A 20655-nucleotide genomic window follows, 5' to 3' on the forward strand; every position below is an offset into this window, starting at 1 on the left:
TGGCAATCTTCAGGGGTAGGCTTCTAAAGATACCTATCCCTGAATATCTCCCTAACGCCCTCACAAAAATACTTCAGACATTCGCCGGCAGTCGTCTCGCCGATGTTGAGGTACTCATCGAACATGTCGGCCGCACCTCCGTATGCCAGCTGCTTGATTGCGGCAGTGCACTTCTGTATGGGCGTGTGACCGGGTTTACCAACCGCATCCTCCCTCATCCTGGAATACTCGTATCGACGCTCTAAAGCGCCCACGATAAGCAGAAATAGCGGACGATGCATCCTAAAATGTCGTCGGAACGTGTTCTCCCCAAACCGCGACTCCGGAGCGAAGTAGTCCTCATACAACCGACGGTGTGCAGCGATGTGGTCCCGGGGTACTATATTTAACAATGGATGGGTCGAGGTACCTCCGGCTACTGCTACTGCTGCTGCTGCAAGGCCGCTTGTATCGCTCGATTTATCTCCCTAGACGTAACGGCCCACAACTGTTCTTTAATTCGCCGGCGTACGTCATCAGCACCCCCTACTGCCGCACCTACCACCCGCACCACTACCACTACCACTAGCCATTTTAGATATATAAAAGAAACGTAGAGAGAGAGAGAGAGAAACTCGTTAAAACAAGTGGTGCGAATGAAATGAAGTTCAATGAGCCGTATATATAGACTTTTTTTATATAAAAAAAATTAAAAATCGGGACGTCCGTCGGGAACCCGCAATGGCAGACTTCACGACGGACGTCGTCGGAAAGCCGCGGATATGCGGGGTCCGCAGCGGACGTCCGCATCTGTCCCTCCCACACCTAATGGCGGACGTCCCGCGTGGACATCCGGCACGCCTGTCCGACGTCCGCCGGGACGTCTGCCGCTGCGGATGCTCTAAGATTTTTTTTTTAATTTCTAAAAATATATATAAATCACATTTTTGTTTATTGATAGGGACTTAATATTCTATTTTATTCTGGAAGGGAGCTGATATTCTCTATGTATATTTATTTAGTTTATTTATGTTTTAGTACTATTATTTAGTTGTTATGATTTAGAAAATGATATTAGTGAAAGAATGAATTAAAAAATACGTGATTTAGAAAATGGTATTAGTGAAATCAATAAAAAGAGAATGAATTAAAAAATATAGGATAAAACAGATAGATTAAAATGGTTAATTTTTGCAAAAAGTAAAATGACTACCTCAGTTGCTTAGAATAAGAGAGCCTCTTTTTCTTAGGTGAAATAAATATATATTAGACGTTACACTTTTTTTAGGTGAAATAAATATATAGGATAAAACAGATAGATTAAAATAAATAAGTTACATAATAAAAATTACTATTACTTTTTCCGTCCCATGATAGGCGTCACACTTTTCTTTTTTGTTTGTCCCATAAAAGATATCACATTTTTTTGGACAATGTCATATTAATATAAATATATTATTTTCTATTCCATTTAATAAACATCTCCTAAAATCTCTTCTTATTTCTCAAGTATATCATCTATTATGGGATTGAAAGAGTATAAAATATCTTGGCAAAATATACATCCTCGCTTTCTTACTATCTGAAGGCAATAATTAATATCGAGTCACACAGTTCGGTCTATTTTATAACTTAAACATCATGACATTTTGATTTGTTTTGGTTATTTTTGTATTATAAAATTTTTAATACTCCTAAAATTCCTAAATTCCAAACTCCTATCATCAGGTGGACCAATACCATTCTCTATAAAATGACATTTCATAAATTTGACGATGCACACATGCCAACAGATGGACCACTTTGGTACCTTAAAAAAGGAAAAGGAAAAGGAAAAGGAAAAATACAATATAATGAAACAAATAATATTATTAAACGGCAATCTAACATTGAGATGTAAGAATGATCTGTACGTCATAGACTTACTTGTTTTTTTCTTTTTGGTATGATACTTTTTTTTTAAAAATAAATTTTGATTAATGTATTTTTCTTGACATCAATACGCTGGAGTACAAATTTATAGAATAACAATTTACTATATTATAAGAATAGAATATTACCTTCTGTTTTTATTATAAGTATAATGATTATAATTAAGGGGAAAAAAGCAAGATTGTGAATGGAATTTCCTTATGTAAATGCCACAAAAGTGGAGATTTAGTTCAAAAGATGAAACCATTAATGAAATTATGAAAGTATCATTTATATATGGATAAATAAAATGAAATTTTAAAGGTCTTAAATTCTTATTATGGATTTGAATCTCTAACATTTAGATTTGAACATTACTAACTCTATCACTAAAGTGGAGTAATATATATATTTTTAAATATTTTGGAGAATAAGGTTTGTCACTGTCTGAAGACTAGACCGACACATAAATGGAATGAAGTCCTTAATTAGCAATATGATGCACCACAAATATTTGCATCACCAGAAATATGCTTTAATTCATCTTTTAAGAGATATAAGAATGAAGTAACACAATATTTATTTGTGATTTTTTTACTGATTTTTGTTGTCGTAGTAAAAACTGTCATACCTTTTAACCTTTACCCGTGACAAGTTGGGTACTAAATTTCAACACACGCATCACGTTAATGCAGCAATTGTCAATCCAAATGCGTACATAATAACATTAAAAAAACATTAGAAAAGATAAGATTCGAGAGGCAAAAAATTATAAACAAAATAACAAATTGTACATTAGCCCTTTAAGTAATGTGGGACAAAGCTGTTGTTTAACTAAGAGTAAAGGCCAAAACTGATCCTGAACATATGTCCATTTTATGATTTTAGTCTTAGACATTATCTTTAAAATTTTTGGATCTCAAACATTTCAACTCGAATTACAATCGGTCCAAAGTTAACTATTCCATCAAATTTTAACGGTTAACGTTTTTAATCTAGATTTTGACCAAATTAAGCGGTTAAATAACACAACACAACAAAATTTAGCAACGGAATAAATCCGTGACTAATTGGGAGATTCCAAAACTAATAAAAAAAGGAATCCAAGTGCTTGTATCTGTGTGTTTGTGTGTCCAGGATGGATAGAGAGAGGCATTTTTAGTAACTGTGCATCCAAAAATAAAATAAAATAACTATTCGGAAACCCCTCCCTCCGCCGCCTTCCTCCTCCCCAGTTTCGATTCTGATCCCTAATTCGACCCAATCGCAGCAGCCGCCGGTCTACAACATCAACAAAAACGATTTCCGCGACGTCGTTCAGAAGCTCGCCGGCTGCACCGGCGGCGCCGCAGTCCAGGCCGCCGAGCTCGCGCCTGCAGAGGATTCGCCCCGCTCCCCTCGCTCAAATCGTCAATCGTCCCCAAATTAGCAGCGTCCAGCAGCCGTTGACGCCTCTGCCGCCGCTACCGTCCGTTCACCCGGCGGCGGAGTCACCGATTTCCGCCTACATGCGGTTTTTCTAGAGCTCGGCTTCAGCTTCTTCGTCTAATTGGCCTTCTGCTCATCGGCCTTCGTTTAAGAACTAAATCTGAAATAAATGCAAAAAAAATTTGAAAAGGAACCTTGAGAAAAGGGTGCCGCAGTCTCATCGATACTCTCTTCTGCCATAGGTTTTCGAATGAGCTTTGGAATCTCCCAATTAGTGACGGATTTGTTCCGTTGCTAAATTTTGTTGTATTTAACAGCTTAATTTGGTTAAAATCGAGATTAAAAACGTTGACCGTTAAAATTTGACGGAATAGTTAACTTTGGACTGATTGTGATCCGAATTGAAATGTTTGGGATCCAAAAATTCAAAAAATAATATTTAGGACTAAAATCATAAAATTGACATATGTTCAGGACCAGTTTTGATCTTGTGAAAACATGTATTCTATTGCAGTTCATATTTATTAATTATGTTTACGTTTTCAAATGATCAAATAAAATAAAATTATTACTTCCTCCATTACACTTTAGGAGATCCCATTTACTACTTTTTGGTGTCCCATTTTAGGAGTCTCGACTTAAATATTTCATAAATGGTAATAGGCCTCATATTCCACTAAAATTTTTCCACTCACATTTTATTATAAAACTAATATATAAAAGTAGGACTCACATTTCACTGTTTTTTTTCATCAACTTTCTTTTAAGTTTCTTAAATCCCGTGTCAAACTCAAATGAGACTCCTAAAGTGATATATAAGGAGTATTTATCTTATATTTAATAAAATAAACTCTTAATTTTGCTCTTATATATAGTGTTCATTATCGGTAGCTATGGAGGAGTATAACTTTTTGGAATTATCGATTTTGTAAAACCTACAACTTAATTTTTAGTACTTATTTAAATTAAATGTTATAATATTGAGGGGAGTAAAAGATTGTGAATGGAGGTGCAAAGCTGATAATTACTTTGTTGCTGGAAAATTAGAATCTGAAACCCATCTAATGAAAATTGTCTCTTTTTTGGTAAAATAGAAATATTTTTATTTATACACCACGTCACACATGTTTGTATTTCCTTATTTATGTTTATTGAAAAATAATAATATTTGCAACGTGATAACTACTCTCTCTCCGTTCCATTACAAGTGATTAATTTTCCATTTTGGATTGTCGTGCTATAAGTGATCAGTTTTTTTAACAAAAAATAAAACTTTAACACTCTCTTAAAAAAAATAAAACTATAAGTGATCGGTCTCTCATACTTCATTATCTTTCTTATTTTATTATCTCATATTTTTTTTCTCTGTCATATTTTACTAATCTCTCCACTTTTATTGAATATATACTTCCGTGTCCAAAAGAATCCATCCCTTACGGTGGAATGGAGAATGGAAGGAGGAATACTCCTATGTAGTAGGAGTATATTTTTCATCATCAGTTAGAAGTTTACTCATGTAATTACTAAATACTCCATATAAAATTGATACGGTCAGCATTGCAAATTTATACTCATACTGCATAAAATGGGAATTTTAACCCGTGTGCATACAGGTCATCTACAAAATGATTCAAATTATTTTTTAGTTTGAAAAAAATATTGGCAAATTGTCATAAAATTTGATCAATATTTTGTCCATCTCACAACGTTAAAATTAATTGGAAAAACCATAAAATTCTTTTATTTAGCATCCCACTGTTAATTTTTTTATGATAATTGTATTTGATATAATAGTGATAAATATTAGTATATGGACTTCATTATCAGTAATTAAACGATATCGTTCTCATACCGAAAACGACACCGTTTGCAAAAAACCATCAATAATAGTAGTAGTACATAATTGCACCTAGATAAATCCAAATTTAACCTAATTAGTTTTAGTTATTTTTTAGAATTAAAATAAGAATCAAAATTTGACTAAAATTTTATAGGTAAAAAATATGTACACAACATAAAAAATGATGATAAAGAGAAAAATCTGAAAACTAGTTGGAGCTATTATCAAGAACCGTGAAATCATTTAATAATGTTGGTCATTGTGGCAGACACGAATTGTCAGCTACCACACAAAATGTCATTTTTTTTGTCATGATACTAGTGAATTTTATTTAATATCAGACATTTTTTGTTAAGAATAATGCCATCGAGCAATAATATAACCAGCTATAAAATAGTACACGTAAATACAAATAAAAATTATAATAAATAAATTATGTTATTTAATACTCAAACATTCATACGTTATTGTTCCTTTTTGCTTAGGGTATCCACTATGGTTCGGCGCAGCTATAGCCGCGGGTTGGGGCGACGGCGGGGCAGATTATAGTGTATGCGACGTCCGCCCCGAGGCGGACGAACTTTCCGGGGCGGGCGGTCATCAGGCGTAATCGGGGCGAGGACGCGCCGGTCCGGGGCGGAAGCGGCGAATAGGCGCGTCGGCTATAGTGCGGCGGTGGCCGGCGCGCCAGTGGACGGCGTTTTTTTTTAGTTCAATTTATCACCTATAAATACACCTCATCCCATTCATTATTTTCACACCATTCCAACTCTTCATCACTCAAACTTTCTCTCACTAGAATTTGTGGACTGAAATGGACAATTTATGGAATGACGCGTGGAATTCTTTGATTCCAGAGGTGCAACACCAGGCCGCCCAGGAAGAAGCGGCGCGCGCGGCGGAGGCGGTGGAGGCCGCGATCCCTCGTGCGATTATGCATCGGCGGACCATCCAACGAGACCACGCTGGTGCGCACCAGCGTGTAATGGCTGATTACTTTGTGGAAACCCCTGTTATCCACACGAGATTTTCCGGCGGCGATTCAGAATGTCGCAACGGCTCTTCAACCATATAGCGACGAATTTGGCGGAGCGTTACCGATGCTTCACCCTCCGGCGTGATGCCGCGGGCCGGATCGGGCTGTCTACGCAACAGAAGTGCACATCAGCAATCCGGCAGCTTGCCTACGCCGGACCAGCCGATATGTTCGATGAATACCTACAGATGGGTGAGACAACTAGCCTAACGGTCCTTAGGCAGTTTTGTAAAGGGATCCGGAAAATTTTCAGTGGGGAGTTCCTACGAAAGCCCACACCTGATGAGTGTCAGAGACTGTTGGATATGCACGGTTTGATCCACGGGTTCCCAGGAATGTTAGGAAACATCGATTGCATGCATTGAGAGTGGAGAAACTGCCCGGTGGCCTAGAAAGGCCAGTTCACAACTGGATTCAAAAGCAAACATCCATCGATGATTCTGGAAGCCGTTGCTGACTACCGTTTGCGGATCTGGCATGCGTATTTCGGTGTGGCAGGTTCGAACAACGACATCAATGTTCTTCAGTCATCGCCGCTCTTCAACGATGAGTGCCAGGGGGAGGGTCCAGAAATCAGCTTCGTAGCCAACGACACGCAGTACAGTAGGATATACTATTTGGCATATGGGATATATCCGCGGTGGCCCGTATTCGTCAAGACAATTCGCCAACCGGTTAGAGCGAAGAAACAATATTTTGCGCGCAAACAAGAAGGTGCTAGGAAGGATGTTGAGCGGGCTTTTGGTGTCCTCCAATCGCGGTGGGCGATTATACAGTGCCCGACCTGAGTTTGGCACGAAGATGATGTCGCGAATATCATGTTAGCATGTATCATATTGCATAATATGATAATAGAAGATGAAGGATTTGCGGCAGAGCGCTGGGCACCGGAAGATGGCGCAAGTACAAGTCACGGTGTTGCCTCCGCGCCGATCCAGATGGGCGTACCACGGAGCAATGAATATTTGATCCAACGTTTCGTTGATATGCGCAGAACCACAACACATACCACACTCCAGGCCGATTTGATTGAAGAAGTTTGGGCACGTAGGGGAGGCGGCGCAGTGTGAACACCTTTGTGATTTGCACTAGATTAAATTTTCGTTGTATAATTTTTCATGTAATTTAATACGACGAAAATTTAGTGTTTAATTTTAATTTCTTCACGTATAGCCGTTTTCTTCTAATTACGCATAGCCGTTTTCACCATAGTGGCGGAAACAAAATTTCGGGGATGTGGACAATAAATTTGGGACTATGGACAAATTTTGGGCGGGGCTATTGGAGTTAGGGGTGTGCATTCGGGTTTCGGTTCGGTTTTTTGCCAAAACCGAACCAAAACCGAAAAACCGAATTTAGTTCAAAATCCAAACCGAACCGAACCCGAAAAACCGAAAAACCGAAACCGAAAACCCGAAAACCGAACTTAAAAAACCGAAAAAACCCGAACAAAACCGAAAAACCCGAAAAAAAACCGAAAAACCTGAAAAAAATAAATATAATATAAATATATATTTATATATGTGTATTTTATTTTATTTTATATATACTAATAGAATATTTATATTTAATATAAAATTAATAATACATATAATATATATTATATAGTAGAGTATATTAAAAGAATATATATATTGTATATAATATAATATATTAAATTAATAGAATATATATATAATTCGGTTTTTCGGTTTTTCAGTTTTTTTCTTCGCCCGAACCGAACAGAACCAAAAAACCGAAATTTTTTTTATTTTTAAAACCGAACCGAACCGAATTTCAAAATTTTGATTTGGTTCGGTTCGAATATTCGGTTTCCGGTTTTTTTGCTCACCCCTAATTGGAGTGTCCACCTTATAGTGGACACTCTTATTTCGAAGGGGCGACATTACGTCTATCAGACTTAAAAATTTGAAAAACAAGTCCCTTAAATCTATACTTTCTTGGCCCTCTAATAAGTTTTAATACAAAATACAAGTAAAATGTAGGAGAAATAGAAAGAATTGGTGTCAGTAGAAAATGAATCTCATCTTATTAGAAAGAATTTTTTTTTTCTAAAATAGAATTTTTTTTGTTTTTAGAGAACGGACAGGCACGGAGGAAATATTAATTTATAACACTATTAAAACTAATGTTGGTCTCGCAAGTCAATGTTAAATTATAATTTAGGTTATCTTTTTTATTATTTTAATTTCTTGTGTTTAAGATATTGAATATTCATTAATTAATTAAATTTGTTGTTGGTTTAGATTAATCAGGCAGCTAACAACAATCGTGGAGTATATTGACAAACTCATAGTTTAGGATGGTTTTAGAGGTGATTAACCCATGTTTTTGGTGAATTAAGGTGTTTATTATAGGTTTTCACCAAGTTAGTCATCAATTAGATGAAGTAATGAGTTTGTTGGAGTTTTGAAGTGAAAACAGGTTAAAACAGAGCGAACGAGGCTGACTCCAGAGAGAAGACCCGGCCGGGTGTTTTTCATTTCACGGAAAACCCGGTCGGGTGTTTTGTAGCAGAAATTGGGTTCCAGAGAGAAGACCCGGCCGGGGGTTTCGCCACTTATAGATCACTAGGCCAGGTGTTTTGAATAAGTACCCATTTAATCCTGATTTTCTCTCTGTGTATAAGAGGGGTCTTCACACATTTGAGCCCTAACACACACACGACGATTTTGAGTAAGAGAGCACGGTTTTGAAGAGGATTTGAAGGCTTAGGAGAAATGTCAACAATTCTAATTGTTGACATTGAGAAATGAATGATTAGAATGGTTAGGTAATCAACAACTCCGTGCCTTACATGTGATCGAGAGATACATGAGCTAGAGAGAGAGAGAGCTTGGGTCCGTTGTTTTAGGGAGTCAATCTCGAATTGTATGGAGTAGACTCCTACACTAGAGATTGATCCACGTGTTAGATGCACCCGAGAGGGGGTCTAACCAATCTTCCCGACTTTCCTAGCCACACATGAGATCCAATAGATGAGCATGATTCCTAGGTGACACCTGTGATCCATACCGACGGATCCATATCCCTACATTTCCCAATTTGTATGAAAATCATCTTTTATTTGCTTTACTTAGTTAATTTGCCTTTATTGCTTATTTGTTCTTTGATCTTAGTTAAGAAAACCAAAAACCCCTTTTATTAGTCTAGATAGTGTTCAAAGTTGCATCATAGTGTACTCAAACCGACTTTTAGTTTTCGTGGATCGATAATTATAGCTTGCCACGTGCTACTTATCCTGTACACTTGTGGGTGACACTTTTGATTGCAAAATTAGCATGAGTCATATATACATCATACTTTCAGGTCGCGCAATAGGGGAAGTTTAAGGGGGGAATGAGAGAGCAGGGGGACAAAAAATGGGGAATGAAATCCTCTTCTAAGTCCAAATGAATTAAATATTTTAAGGTTTTTCTGTTAATTTTTTTAAAATTTATCCAAAACTTTTGCAAATTATTAGTATATATATATATAAAAGCCCTTATTAATAATTTAAATTACTCAAAAATAAACTTTTAGAGAAAATTTTCAAAATATAGCTCATCATAATGTTATTTTCTGCGTTTACCACTGGTAACTCTAGACTAAAAGTAAAATCAATTTTTACTATTTTTGAATTGGTTACCCAATCGAGTAATTGAGTATCCGATATCCGACATTCCCATAAAATAATTACATGAATCGGATAGTAAAATTTGCGAGTAATGAGTATATTCGATATTCGGTGATTTTTTAGTCAAGTTGGACAATATACGATAGTCGATATCTGATTAGACAATCCTAGAATGAAGATTCTTTAAAAGTATAAAAGAAGCAAAATCACTGCCAAGTAGGGATGTCAATTTAGTCCGCAACCCGTGGGCTGACCCGAATAGCCCGCCAAATTTATAGGGTTAGGGCTGAAAATTTCCAGCCCGATAAAATTACAGCCCGATTAGCCCGCACCCGATTAACCCGCAACCCGTTAGGGCCAGACCCGAAAACCCGATGGGCTGGCCCGGAAACCCGATAAAATTTATATTGTTATATTTGTTTGACTCTAATTCGACACTTCATTGATTATTTTATAATACAGATTACTGAAAAAATAACTTTCCATTTTATATATTAAATATATAAATTATATATTAAGTTTTTATTAATATAATAATAGATAAATGAATTAGAAACTTCAAATTCACTAAAAAAATATATTTAAATTTCTAAACATGCTTTAAAATTTCTTGATGTTTATGTTTTATGTTGCATAAATCTCAAATATTAGTATTTGATCATGTTAATATTTGAGTTTACGCATATATCTCAAATTTATCATAATTAAATATTTTACATTTTATAAATATAACTAATTTTCACCATTATTTATTGGATTGATCGCATGTTAATTTTATCGGTAGCAACCCGATTAACCCGATGGGCTAGCCCGAAACCCGAGCTTTTAGGGTTAGGGCTGAACTTTTATAACCCGAAAAAATAACAACCCGATTAGCCCGCACCCGATTGACCCGCAACCCGAATAGGGTTGGCCCGAAACCCGGTGGGCTGGCCCGATTGACATCCCTACTGCCAAATCAACGTGAAACATAATATACATTAGAATTCTACATATGTAAAATGAAGAGATTCGTAATTAACTTGAAGCTTCTCTTATAACATTGCCTTCAAAAGAAGGGAGACGAAAGCTCTAACAGTACTCTGTATCTCTTACAATTATGAAATATTCTTCGAGGAAAATAATTGAAAATTCACTTCCTTGGCTAGGATTAATCCAAATCAAATAACCAACGTGTCTAAACCTCCAATTCTTTTTCATTAAAAAAAAAACTTTCCAAAGAAAGGTGGGAACTACATTGCTTTCCGTGTCTATATAATTACTCCACAGCAACACATGCAAATATACCATATTAACCTCGGCACCATATAACTCGCCGGAAAATCAAGAAAATGGAAGATCTCCGACGACTAAGATCGGAAATACAGCGAGGCGCCGCCGTCTCCAGCCTCATCTCCGACGACTTCTTCACCGACATTTTCGGTGGTGCCCCACTGCCACGTAGCATATTTTCCCACCAGATATCCGCCGCCGGTGGCTTCTACGACAACATCTTCTGGTCGACCAAGAAGGCGTCGCCGCCGCAGCTGAGGCGGAGGGGACGGAATTTGCCCCTTTTTGATATTCCTTCGTTGCAACAGAACCAAAAGAGTCGTCCTTTCAGAAACATTTTCGGGTTGGATGCCAAGAAGAAGAAGAAGAAATCGTATTCCGAATCAGGGCAGACCTCCAATGAGCTCGAATACGACGACTTTGCTATGTCAGCGGCCAAGCTCAGGTATATCCTCGTATTAAATAACTATACAAAATCTTATTTTATAGGATATAATAGTCGAATCATTTTATTTTAAGTAATACAAAATGTGCATTTTAAGATTTAAGAACAAAAATATGGAATTAAACTTGAGTTTCAATTATTTTGTATATTTTTGAAGATGTACTACTATATACTCCATATTTAAACATCAAACTCATGCATGCATGATTGGATACTCAATTCCAAAATTATGACCTTTTCGATTTATGATATGGAGTATTTAAGAAAATCGAGTGAATAAATCTAAATTATTAATAGGAGTAATATTCATTTCCCACAATATGTAGAGGTACCCAGTGGAATTCCACGAGAAACGGAGAATTCAATCATAAAAAATGGGCACTATTTTCCAACATGGATTGTGAAAATAAATTAGGGGGCTGCTGCTCCGTTGGAATCGAGGAAAAGATTAATGTTGAGCAGATGAAATTAAGAAGGAAAGCAGAAATAATGGATGAAGAAATGGAAATTGATGAAGATGAGTTTATAGAGCCTGATTCTCGCAGTGCGAGTTCCTATGTACCGAGCGACGTAGATGAAGCGATCGCGTGGGCCAACCAAAAGTTTAACAGCCATTCCAAACCCACATTTGGTTAGTTAACTAAGTACTTATTTTTCTTGTTTCATTTTATTTTTGAATCTGTGCTGTCTAATTGTATTGCCATGCTGCCTCAGGAGTGATGAATGAGTCTCCAATTTCGTCTAGATGGGTTGAGGATAGCTCTTTAGAGGTACATAAATATAATTAATCACGTTATATTTAATTTTCTGAAAAAAGTAGTCCATAATTATTTGTTTTATGTTGATAGAAAGAGGATGATGGGAGCATAGTTGATGAAAAGATGACGTTGTGGTTGAGCGGCAAGGAATCCGACATCCGGCTGCTATTGTCTTCTCTGCATCAGATCCTATGGCCGAACAGCGGGTGGGTGGCGATACCTCTAGCAAAACTAATGGAGAGCTCACAAGTGAAGAAAGCTTATCAAAAATCAGTTCTATGCCTTCATCCTGACAAGCTTCAGCAAAGAGGAGCATCGCTCTTACACAAGTACATTGCGCGCAAGGTCTTTGCTGCTCTTCAAGTGAGTTACTTACTACTAATCATCTCAACCTTCAATTTTACGTTAAATCATCGAGAATTATAATATTATGTTGTCATTGTCTTAGGATGCTTGGACAACGTTTACCTCCTTGGATGTCTCTTGCCGTTGAAAATCTATTGCTAATGGAAGGCCAGATTTGGTGTTCATTCATTGTGGTAGACATGGAAAGATCAACATCGTTCATTCAATAAATGCTGGACGATTTGGATATGTAAGATTAGCTAGATTGTGGCAAGAAAATGTTTGTTGTAGCATATGGAGTATTGTGTAGTGTTAAATTCGTCAATTAGAGCTCTTGGATAATCATGTTTTCATACATATCTTCATGGCATGTATGTACCACTTATGATTCAGACAAAACTTGGATAATCTTGTTTTCAGAAACGTACTTTTAATTTAGAGAAATGGAAATTTTAAATTACAATTCCTAAAAGAAACGTACTACTATGTTAACTGGCTCGATGTTCCGACTTGCTGGCCTCACTGGATCCGAACATATTATCAAGACATTGTTGCCTATTCATATTTCAGATCAAAATTGATAAGGATTGGATTGTTGGTTCATTTTTTTCGCTGTTGACAAAAGAATTTGTAAATGGATAACATGAAATAGGATAAAATGAATTATAGTGAGACGTATTGGTATTTATAGATTAAAAAAATATTAAAATCCAATCACACCTAATCTAAATCCTTGAAATTCACATGGAAACAATAATAAAAATATGGAAAAGTAAGTTTATTTACCCTACCGAAAGTATATTAATTATGAAGGCCACAATTGAAGAATAACTTGATAATATAAAATAAAATACTTTAATTTAAAAGAGCTTAGTCGGTTCTCTCGATTCTAATAACAATAGAAAATATCGGTGGCACGAGCCCGCCCAGAACTATGGGAATTCTAGTCCGGTCCGAACCCAATGGATCATGTAAGAAGTTGGGCTTTCTATATCTAATACTATTAAGGTAATATAAACATGACCATGTTTCATATCTTAAAATATGAATTTTAATAAACTTCGAGACCGTTTCTTTGTAAATTTATATTCAGAATAATACAATATGCTCCTAAAGTTTCCAGTTTATATAATTGACGAAAAGTTACAATAACAACACCTCCATTCTCGCAACCACAACATTTAAAAAAAATAGTATAGTTCATACATGTGATGTGCAGTGTAACATTTTGATTAGAAACATCATAGTTTGTTTATTGAAATTTTGGAAATATTAGTATCGTAATTGGCTAATTGCAAGAAAGTGAAAAGTAGTGTTATACAAATTGCATGCAATAATTCAGTGAGTAGGGGTGGGTAGGTACGGTATACCGAACTTCGGTATACCTTATTTTTGGTATGACAAATTTCCATACCGATACCGTACCTCATTTTCGGTATACCTTACCGAAGTTCGGTATACCATACTTTTGCGGTATACCCCACTTTCAACATCAATGAAAATAGAATAATAAGGTTTTTAGAATATTATTTATATTTTATAATTTTAAAAAATATATATTAAATATATTTTATTCATAATTAAATTTATATTTCTCAATAGATTTTATAATTTTAAAATATATAAATATATTTTATATATAATTATATTTAGATTTTACGGTATATAACCTTAATTTACGGTATATACCGAATTTCGATATGCCGCAGTATACCCCGGTATATGAAAATTCATACCGTTACCTTACCGAAACCGAAAGTATCATACCATACCGAAAATCACGGTATACCGAAAAATCGATATTTTCGGGTATTTTTTTGGTACGATAAGACCGATATTTCGGTATTTTGTCCCAGCCATAGTGAGTATTATGCCACAGTTAACCCTTACTTTTATTAGTTTTGCTTACTAAAAGAAGAACATTAATTAACCTTCCCGCTAAATATTGCAACGAATTACTTAAATATACAAAAGCAGTGAACTCGATTAACTGTATTACATCTAATTAATTCTATCACACACAGACCGAATTCCGCTCTCTGCAAAATTAGGTCTACACTTCAACTTTCCATAGCCGAAAAAAAGAGAGAGAATGGAAAATCGAACACCACTTAGCATTAGCAACAATGCTCGGGCATACATACATACATACATACATACATACATACATACATAAAGTGAGAGTACTACACAGGTCACCCGCGGAATTGGGACAAAGATTTATGAACATTCTTGAGAAGTTGGGGCGTGCTGGTGGTAGTCGACGACGATGAGGGCATAGAGAGAGATTGCTTGGTGCTTGCTTCTCTCTCCTCCTCATGTATGGTGTCCAGCATCTTCGCCGTCCTGTTCCTCATGATGCTCACAAACTGCGGCGGCGCCACCTCGCTGATGAATCTCGCTATACGGGCATTCCCCATTTTAATTTAGGGTTTTCTTTTTTTTGATCAGATGTATAGAGGGAGAGAGTTTAGATAACGTTTGAGTGATGAATAGTGGAAATAGCCTATGGCCGAATTTATAGTACAAGGAGTAGGAGGGATGATTAAATAAATAATGAGCACAATATTAAAATAAGAAAAATAATGTTCACATTTTACTTTATTTTATGTGGAATTCAATATTGGTTATCCAATCAATTTTAATAGATTTGATCGTATTGATGAGGGGAGGGCCATTTGGGTTTGGGAAGAGGGACACATGGTGGTGTGTGAGTGTGTTGATGGGATATGGAATGAGAACCACCATAGATTTTCTTTTTATCTCCATCCAAGATTTTAAATGCCTACTTTTAAATGTTAGCTCATATTTGTCTAGCTTTATAATGACTGCACTAACTTCCATACATACATGGAGTAATAAAATTGGATATTTGATTTTTAATTTTACACTAGAGATTTTTTTTTGTCTCGAGACATTCTATATATATATGCTGGTTGGGATGGAAATTGAAGTTATTTTGGTTCTGTGCTTGAGAAGACACTTCCCTTTGGCCTAGCATAAGGGAAACTTCACGTAGGATGCATGTGACAAGTGGGAGTTTCTTGCCCATGCATAATTTATGCATATTTTTAGTTATTTAATTTATTTGTGACATAGTATCAAAATCTCTCTTAATTTATTCCCATTTATAATATTATTAATATTAGAGTTACATGAAAAATATGGTTGGTTGTGTTTGGACCGGCCTAATTCGTACAGTTTATTTCAAATTGCAATGACATGTAGTATTAAAGCACATCCGTGTAAGGCAGGTAATGAAAGTTATGAGCAAAAATGTGATATTAACTTCTTATAATAGCGATATACTTATAAAGAAAACAATTTTGAAAACGACGGGCCAACGCCACCTTCTCCGCTCAATTTCTTCATCCACATTTCCACTTTCCCAATATACCCTTAGACCTGGTTTTCTTTACAATACTTCATTTACTTTATTATGTAAAATTGAGGACGAGAATATGCAGAAAAACACGATGGGTTGGATAGATAGTTTCATTTCACGTAGAGTTTTGTGATTTATTGAAATTGATTTTTGTGCATGTTTTACTTGAGTTTAAATAGTTGAGATTAATTTTTTATACCCCTGGTCAGATTCTAAACATAGAATTTCCATTAAAATATGTAGAATATACTAATTGACATCAAACACAAATGTTGCGTGAATTGTTTTATTTTTTGGTTTGGTATGATTGAACTAGTATAATGTTTAAAATATTTATGTTTTTATAATTGTTTTTATTTGTTTTTTTTATGACAAAATGGATTTTAGTCTAATGTTTAAATATTAAAGTATTAATCTTAAAGTTATTGATTGAGTTAAAGTTGCATTGACCCTCAAATTTAAGAAGTCAGTGCTAAGACAAAAAATTTACTCAATTCATAATGTAAGCTATCAAAGGTTTTGAGTTATCATAAAATGACTTTATGTTTTTTATTTTAAAAAAAGACTTCAATTTATAATCTAATTTTTTTTAGTTTACCTAGCTCACGCTCACCAATGTATAAGTAACTCAACCTTGACGTGCGACCTAATTTGTGTTATAGTAGTACTTAAGTTTTTGTCAAGCTGATGCTATTTTGGAGACAAATTCAATGTGCACTAGAAAACACAAAAACAATAATGTTGAAAAGGAAAATAAAATAGGAAGTCATACACAAAATCTTGACGCATTCCATATCTTAACTCACAAGTTTGTTAACTTAATTTTTGAATACGTAACAAGAAACCAAAAAAACACAGGATAAATACCTAACTCACACAAAATACTCTTATTTCACATTTATTTCATATTAATACAAAAAAATTGAAATTTACATAAATTATACCTTCATTCGTGTTTCATTTTAATACACTTTATCATATCTGTTTAAACGGCGACTTTTTACTTATGTGATGCACAACCATAAAATAATTATGAAATTTTTTGTACCAATATAAAATAATGATAAAATTTTTTATACCAACATGAAACAATTATAAAATATTTTATATTGGAGATGATCAAAGTATAACTAATATTAAGTGTATCAGTATATGAGCGATTTAATTCACTATAAGAGTGATTTAGTTCACTACAGGAAGGAGTGAACCAAAACACCATTATAGTGAAGTATTTACTTTGTGAAGAATTTAGTTCACTGTAAAGGCGTTTTGGTTCACTCCTTCGTGTAGTGAACTAAATCGCTCTTATAATGAACTAAATTCATGTTCTCTAGTCATGCATTTAAGTAGTGGTTTCCCTAGATCACTACTCATACTTCACATAAACTAAAAGTTAATGACATTCAAATCGAAATAACAGAATGCACTAAATTGAAATACGAATGAAACTTTTTATATGATATATATAAACTTTAAACTTTTTGTATAAAGATAGAAACATTTTTGTATGAGCTACGTATTTACCAAGTCAGCACGGGTCGATCCATCAGGAGTAACGACCCGTTGACGCAGCGCGCCAAAACACTCTCTGCTTGAAACTTGAAACAGAGACAAAGACGAGAGAACAGAACTCTCTCTCTCTCTTGATTCAGAGATGGCAGCTTATTCCGCCGTGGTGTCCTTAGAGAAGCATCTGAAGCAGCTCCTGGAGTCCGACCAATCCCCTCTCCACGATCAAAAGCCACACCTCCAATCCTTTTACAATACCATCTCCACCTTGCGAAAATCCGTCGAAACGATCTTCCCCGCCCCCAAACAACACCGCCAAACCGCAGCCGCCCTCGCAACCCTAATCCGAGACGCAATCTACCACGCGCAAGACGCGCTCGATTCCTTCCTCTCCGCCAAATCCCCCACCTTCTCCTTCCCACCAATTACACAAACAATCCACCCCATCGCAAATCAGGCGCAGTCGCTCGCCGATTCAATCCGCAAACAGAAACCACTCCTAGGCGCCGCCACCGAGGCCGATATCCCTCCGCCGCCCCGATCCTACCTCGTCACCCGCACATTCCGGATCGTAGGGCAGGAGAGAGACAAGCAGCTCCTCATCGAAGAGCTGGTCAGCGATGTACACCAGCTCCAAATCGTCCCCATCAGCGGGATGGCCGGCATCGGTAAGACTACTCTCGCTCGAAGCCTTTACGACGATCGTCACATTATGAATAGCTTCCATTTTCGCGCTTGGGTCACTGTATCCCAGGATTACCACGTCGGTGATATTTTAGCTAGATTGTTAAATTCAATGGACAAAAAGGGTCAGAAAGCCGTAGAGAGAGTGTACGAAGGCAGCGATGATTTGATGCTCAGGGTTGATGTTCATCAGAGATTGTACGATCACAAATATCTCGTTGTAATTGATGATATGTGGGATAATGCTACTTGGGATAGTTTGAAGAATTCGTTTCCGGATAACAAAAACGGAAGTCGAATTGTTCTCACTACGAGAGTCGAGTCCATAGCTGAAACTGCGAAATCCTCTACATTTTGCCATAAGATGCAGACTCTAGATGAAGAAAATAGCTGGATTTTTCTCTGTGACAGGGCGTTTGAAGGGAAGCCATCCCCTCCTCACTTGGAGAAGATCGGTAGAGGGATCGCCAGCAATTGTCAAGGCCTTCCTCTCTCTCTAACCGTCATCGGTGGTCTCCTCTCTCAAGAGAGGCAGACGGAGGAGTACTGGCAGACCATCGAGGAGGACACGAACGCTGCAGCTGCGAAAGGCAAAGAGGCCTACTTGGAGATTCTGCTTTTGAGCTACAATCACTTGCCCTGTCAACTCAAGGGATGCTTCCTTTATTTGGGAGCTTTTCCTGAAGATAGTGACATCCCTCTCTCTAAACTGTCAAAGCTATGGATTGGAGAGGGACTTCTGGTGGAAACCGAGCGCCAGGGGAGGCTGGAGAAGGTCGCGGAGGATTACTTGGTGGATCTCACTCAGAGGAATCTGATCACGGTTCGCAAGATTAGTTCAAGTGGGAGGATTAAGACTTGTGGATTGCACGACAGTCTGCGCGATCTAGCTGTGAAGGAGTCAGGGACGGAGAAGTTCTTTCACTCTGTAAGGAGGTATGCAAACGCGCAAATATTAGAGGAAGTTGCGAAGAGTCAGAGGCGTGTGTCTGTTCATAAAAACATACTCATTTGTTTGAAGGATGTTTATCACAGCGCAAAACTGATTTCAGATGCAAGAACTCTGATCTATGCTGGATCGCATCATCATCATCCGATGCCCTTGTTTCTGAGTTATGATCTGCTTAGGGTGTTGGATGCTTATACAGTTTACTTCATCCGATTCCCGCGGGAATTGGCTCATTTGATTCATTTGAGGTACTTGTCTCTGACATATAATGGGAAGCTTGCATCAACATTGTCCAACCTTCAAAATCTTCAAGTCTTGATTGTTCGTAGACAGCCTAGAATCATATATGTGGGGAAATCGTTTCTGCCTGATGAATTCTGGGGCATGCAGCAGTTAAGGCATCTTGTAATGACAGAAACCGATCTTCCCAAAATCCCAGAGACGCCTCCTCTCTTTGAAAACCTCCAGTCTCTTACAAATATCCATGCTGCTTCTTGCACCAGAGGGGTTCTGAAAATGATGCCTAATTTGAAAAAGTTAAGTATGTGGGTAGAAAAAGCAGGTGTTGTAAGCCTTTATCCGGATGAGCTCAAGCAGCTGGAGGTGTTCAAGTTCACTGTCTTCAATCCTAGACCTAGCAAAAAGATGGAATTTGAATCTGAATTCTACCTGCCTCCAAAACTGAGGAAGCTGAGTTTAAGCGGATGCGGACTTCCTTGGGAGGCAATGGGAGTTGTGGCGAAGCTGGAACATCTTGAAGTCTTGAAACTGCGAGAGCTTGCTTTCAATGGCGATGAATGGTGCCTACTAGATAGCCATGTGTTTGAGAGGCTGAAGTACATGATGATCGAGTACCTCAATTTCAAGACCTGGGAGGCTAATAACGTGCACTTTCCTGCGCTCGAGCAACTTCACCTCAGGCATTGCTATGATTTGGAAGAGATCCCTTTGGATATTGGATTCATTGGACCCCTCAGGCTGATCGAACTGGTGGACTGCGGTCGTGCTGCAGTGGGATCGGCAGCTACGCTTAAGGAGCAACATGAGGGGGTCTATGATAAGGACTTTCAAGTTCGCATCTTATTTTCTTCTGAGGCTTTAGTGATCGAGCCACAGCCTTAAATCTTATCAAAGTGTGAGTGTGTTTGAGTGTCCTAGTTTGTTTACAAGTTTATTTGGGAAATGCCTTGTAGCATCATCAACTGTTTATTTACATTCATTTTTTGTGTTTTACTATTTGTTTTGACTCTACCGTACGTTTTTTTTTTTGGTTTGACCACAGGTAATCCGATTCCGGTGGAATCGGATTAATTCTGCTCGACCGGGCTTGCAGATTAAGGCCAAAAGTCTCCCAGCGGGTGGTGCCTCAAGGTCATCACAACTCCAAGCTGCCAACTGCGCTACAACCCGTTGGTTTTGACTCTACCATACGTTTTGGTTAACTTACAGTTTGGTTTCTACTTTCTATATTTGTAATTAATAATGGGACGTATCACGT

At 37.0% G+C, this 20655-nt stretch overlaps 2 protein-coding genes across 2 annotated transcripts; both read left to right on the top strand.

Annotated features, from left to right (window-relative positions):
- Positions 1-11120: 11120 nt before the first annotated feature.
- On the top strand, positions 11121-13038 carry LOC121808175. The gene is made up of 5 exons (XM_042208557.1): positions 11121-11527; positions 11854-12158; positions 12242-12297; positions 12376-12648; positions 12734-13038. The coding sequence occupies exons 1-5, from the start codon at positions 11142-11144 to the stop codon at positions 12776-12778; spliced, it is 1065 nt and encodes a 354-aa protein (XP_042064491.1). The 5' UTR covers positions 11121-11141; the 3' UTR covers positions 12779-13038.
- Positions 13039-17646: 4608 nt separating this feature from the next.
- LOC121808133 (putative late blight resistance protein homolog R1A-10) lies at positions 17647-20292 on the top strand. Its single transcript, XM_042208500.1, has one exon. It carries the CDS (start codon positions 17670-17672, stop codon positions 20277-20279), a length of 2610 nt encoding a protein of 869 aa, XP_042064434.1. The 5' UTR covers positions 17647-17669; the 3' UTR covers positions 20280-20292.
- The last annotated feature ends 363 nt before the right edge of the window (positions 20293-20655 follow it).

This window comes from Salvia splendens, chromosome 6, assembly GCF_004379255.2.
Source record: "Salvia splendens isolate huo1 chromosome 6, SspV2, whole genome shotgun sequence".
Lineage (NCBI taxonomy): Eukaryota > Viridiplantae > Streptophyta > Magnoliopsida > Lamiales > Lamiaceae > Salvia > Salvia splendens.

Excerpts from the sequence above, each read along its gene's own strand:
- LOC121808175 (XM_042208557.1), top strand. The coding sequence starts at position 11,142 with ATGGAAGATCTCCGACGACTAAGATCGGAAATACAGCGAGGCGCCGCC. Across the intron at positions 11,528-11,853 it reads ATGTCAGCGGCCAAGCTCAG|AGGTACCCAGTGGAATTCCA; the intron begins GTATATCCTCGT and ends CACAATATGTAG. Across the intron at positions 12,298-12,375 it reads TTGAGGATAGCTCTTTAGAG|AAAGAGGATGATGGGAGCAT; the intron begins GTACATAAATAT and ends TTATGTTGATAG.
- LOC121808133 (XM_042208500.1), top strand. The coding sequence starts at position 17,670 with ATGGCAGCTTATTCCGCCGTGGTGTCCTTAGAGAAGCATCTGAAGCAG.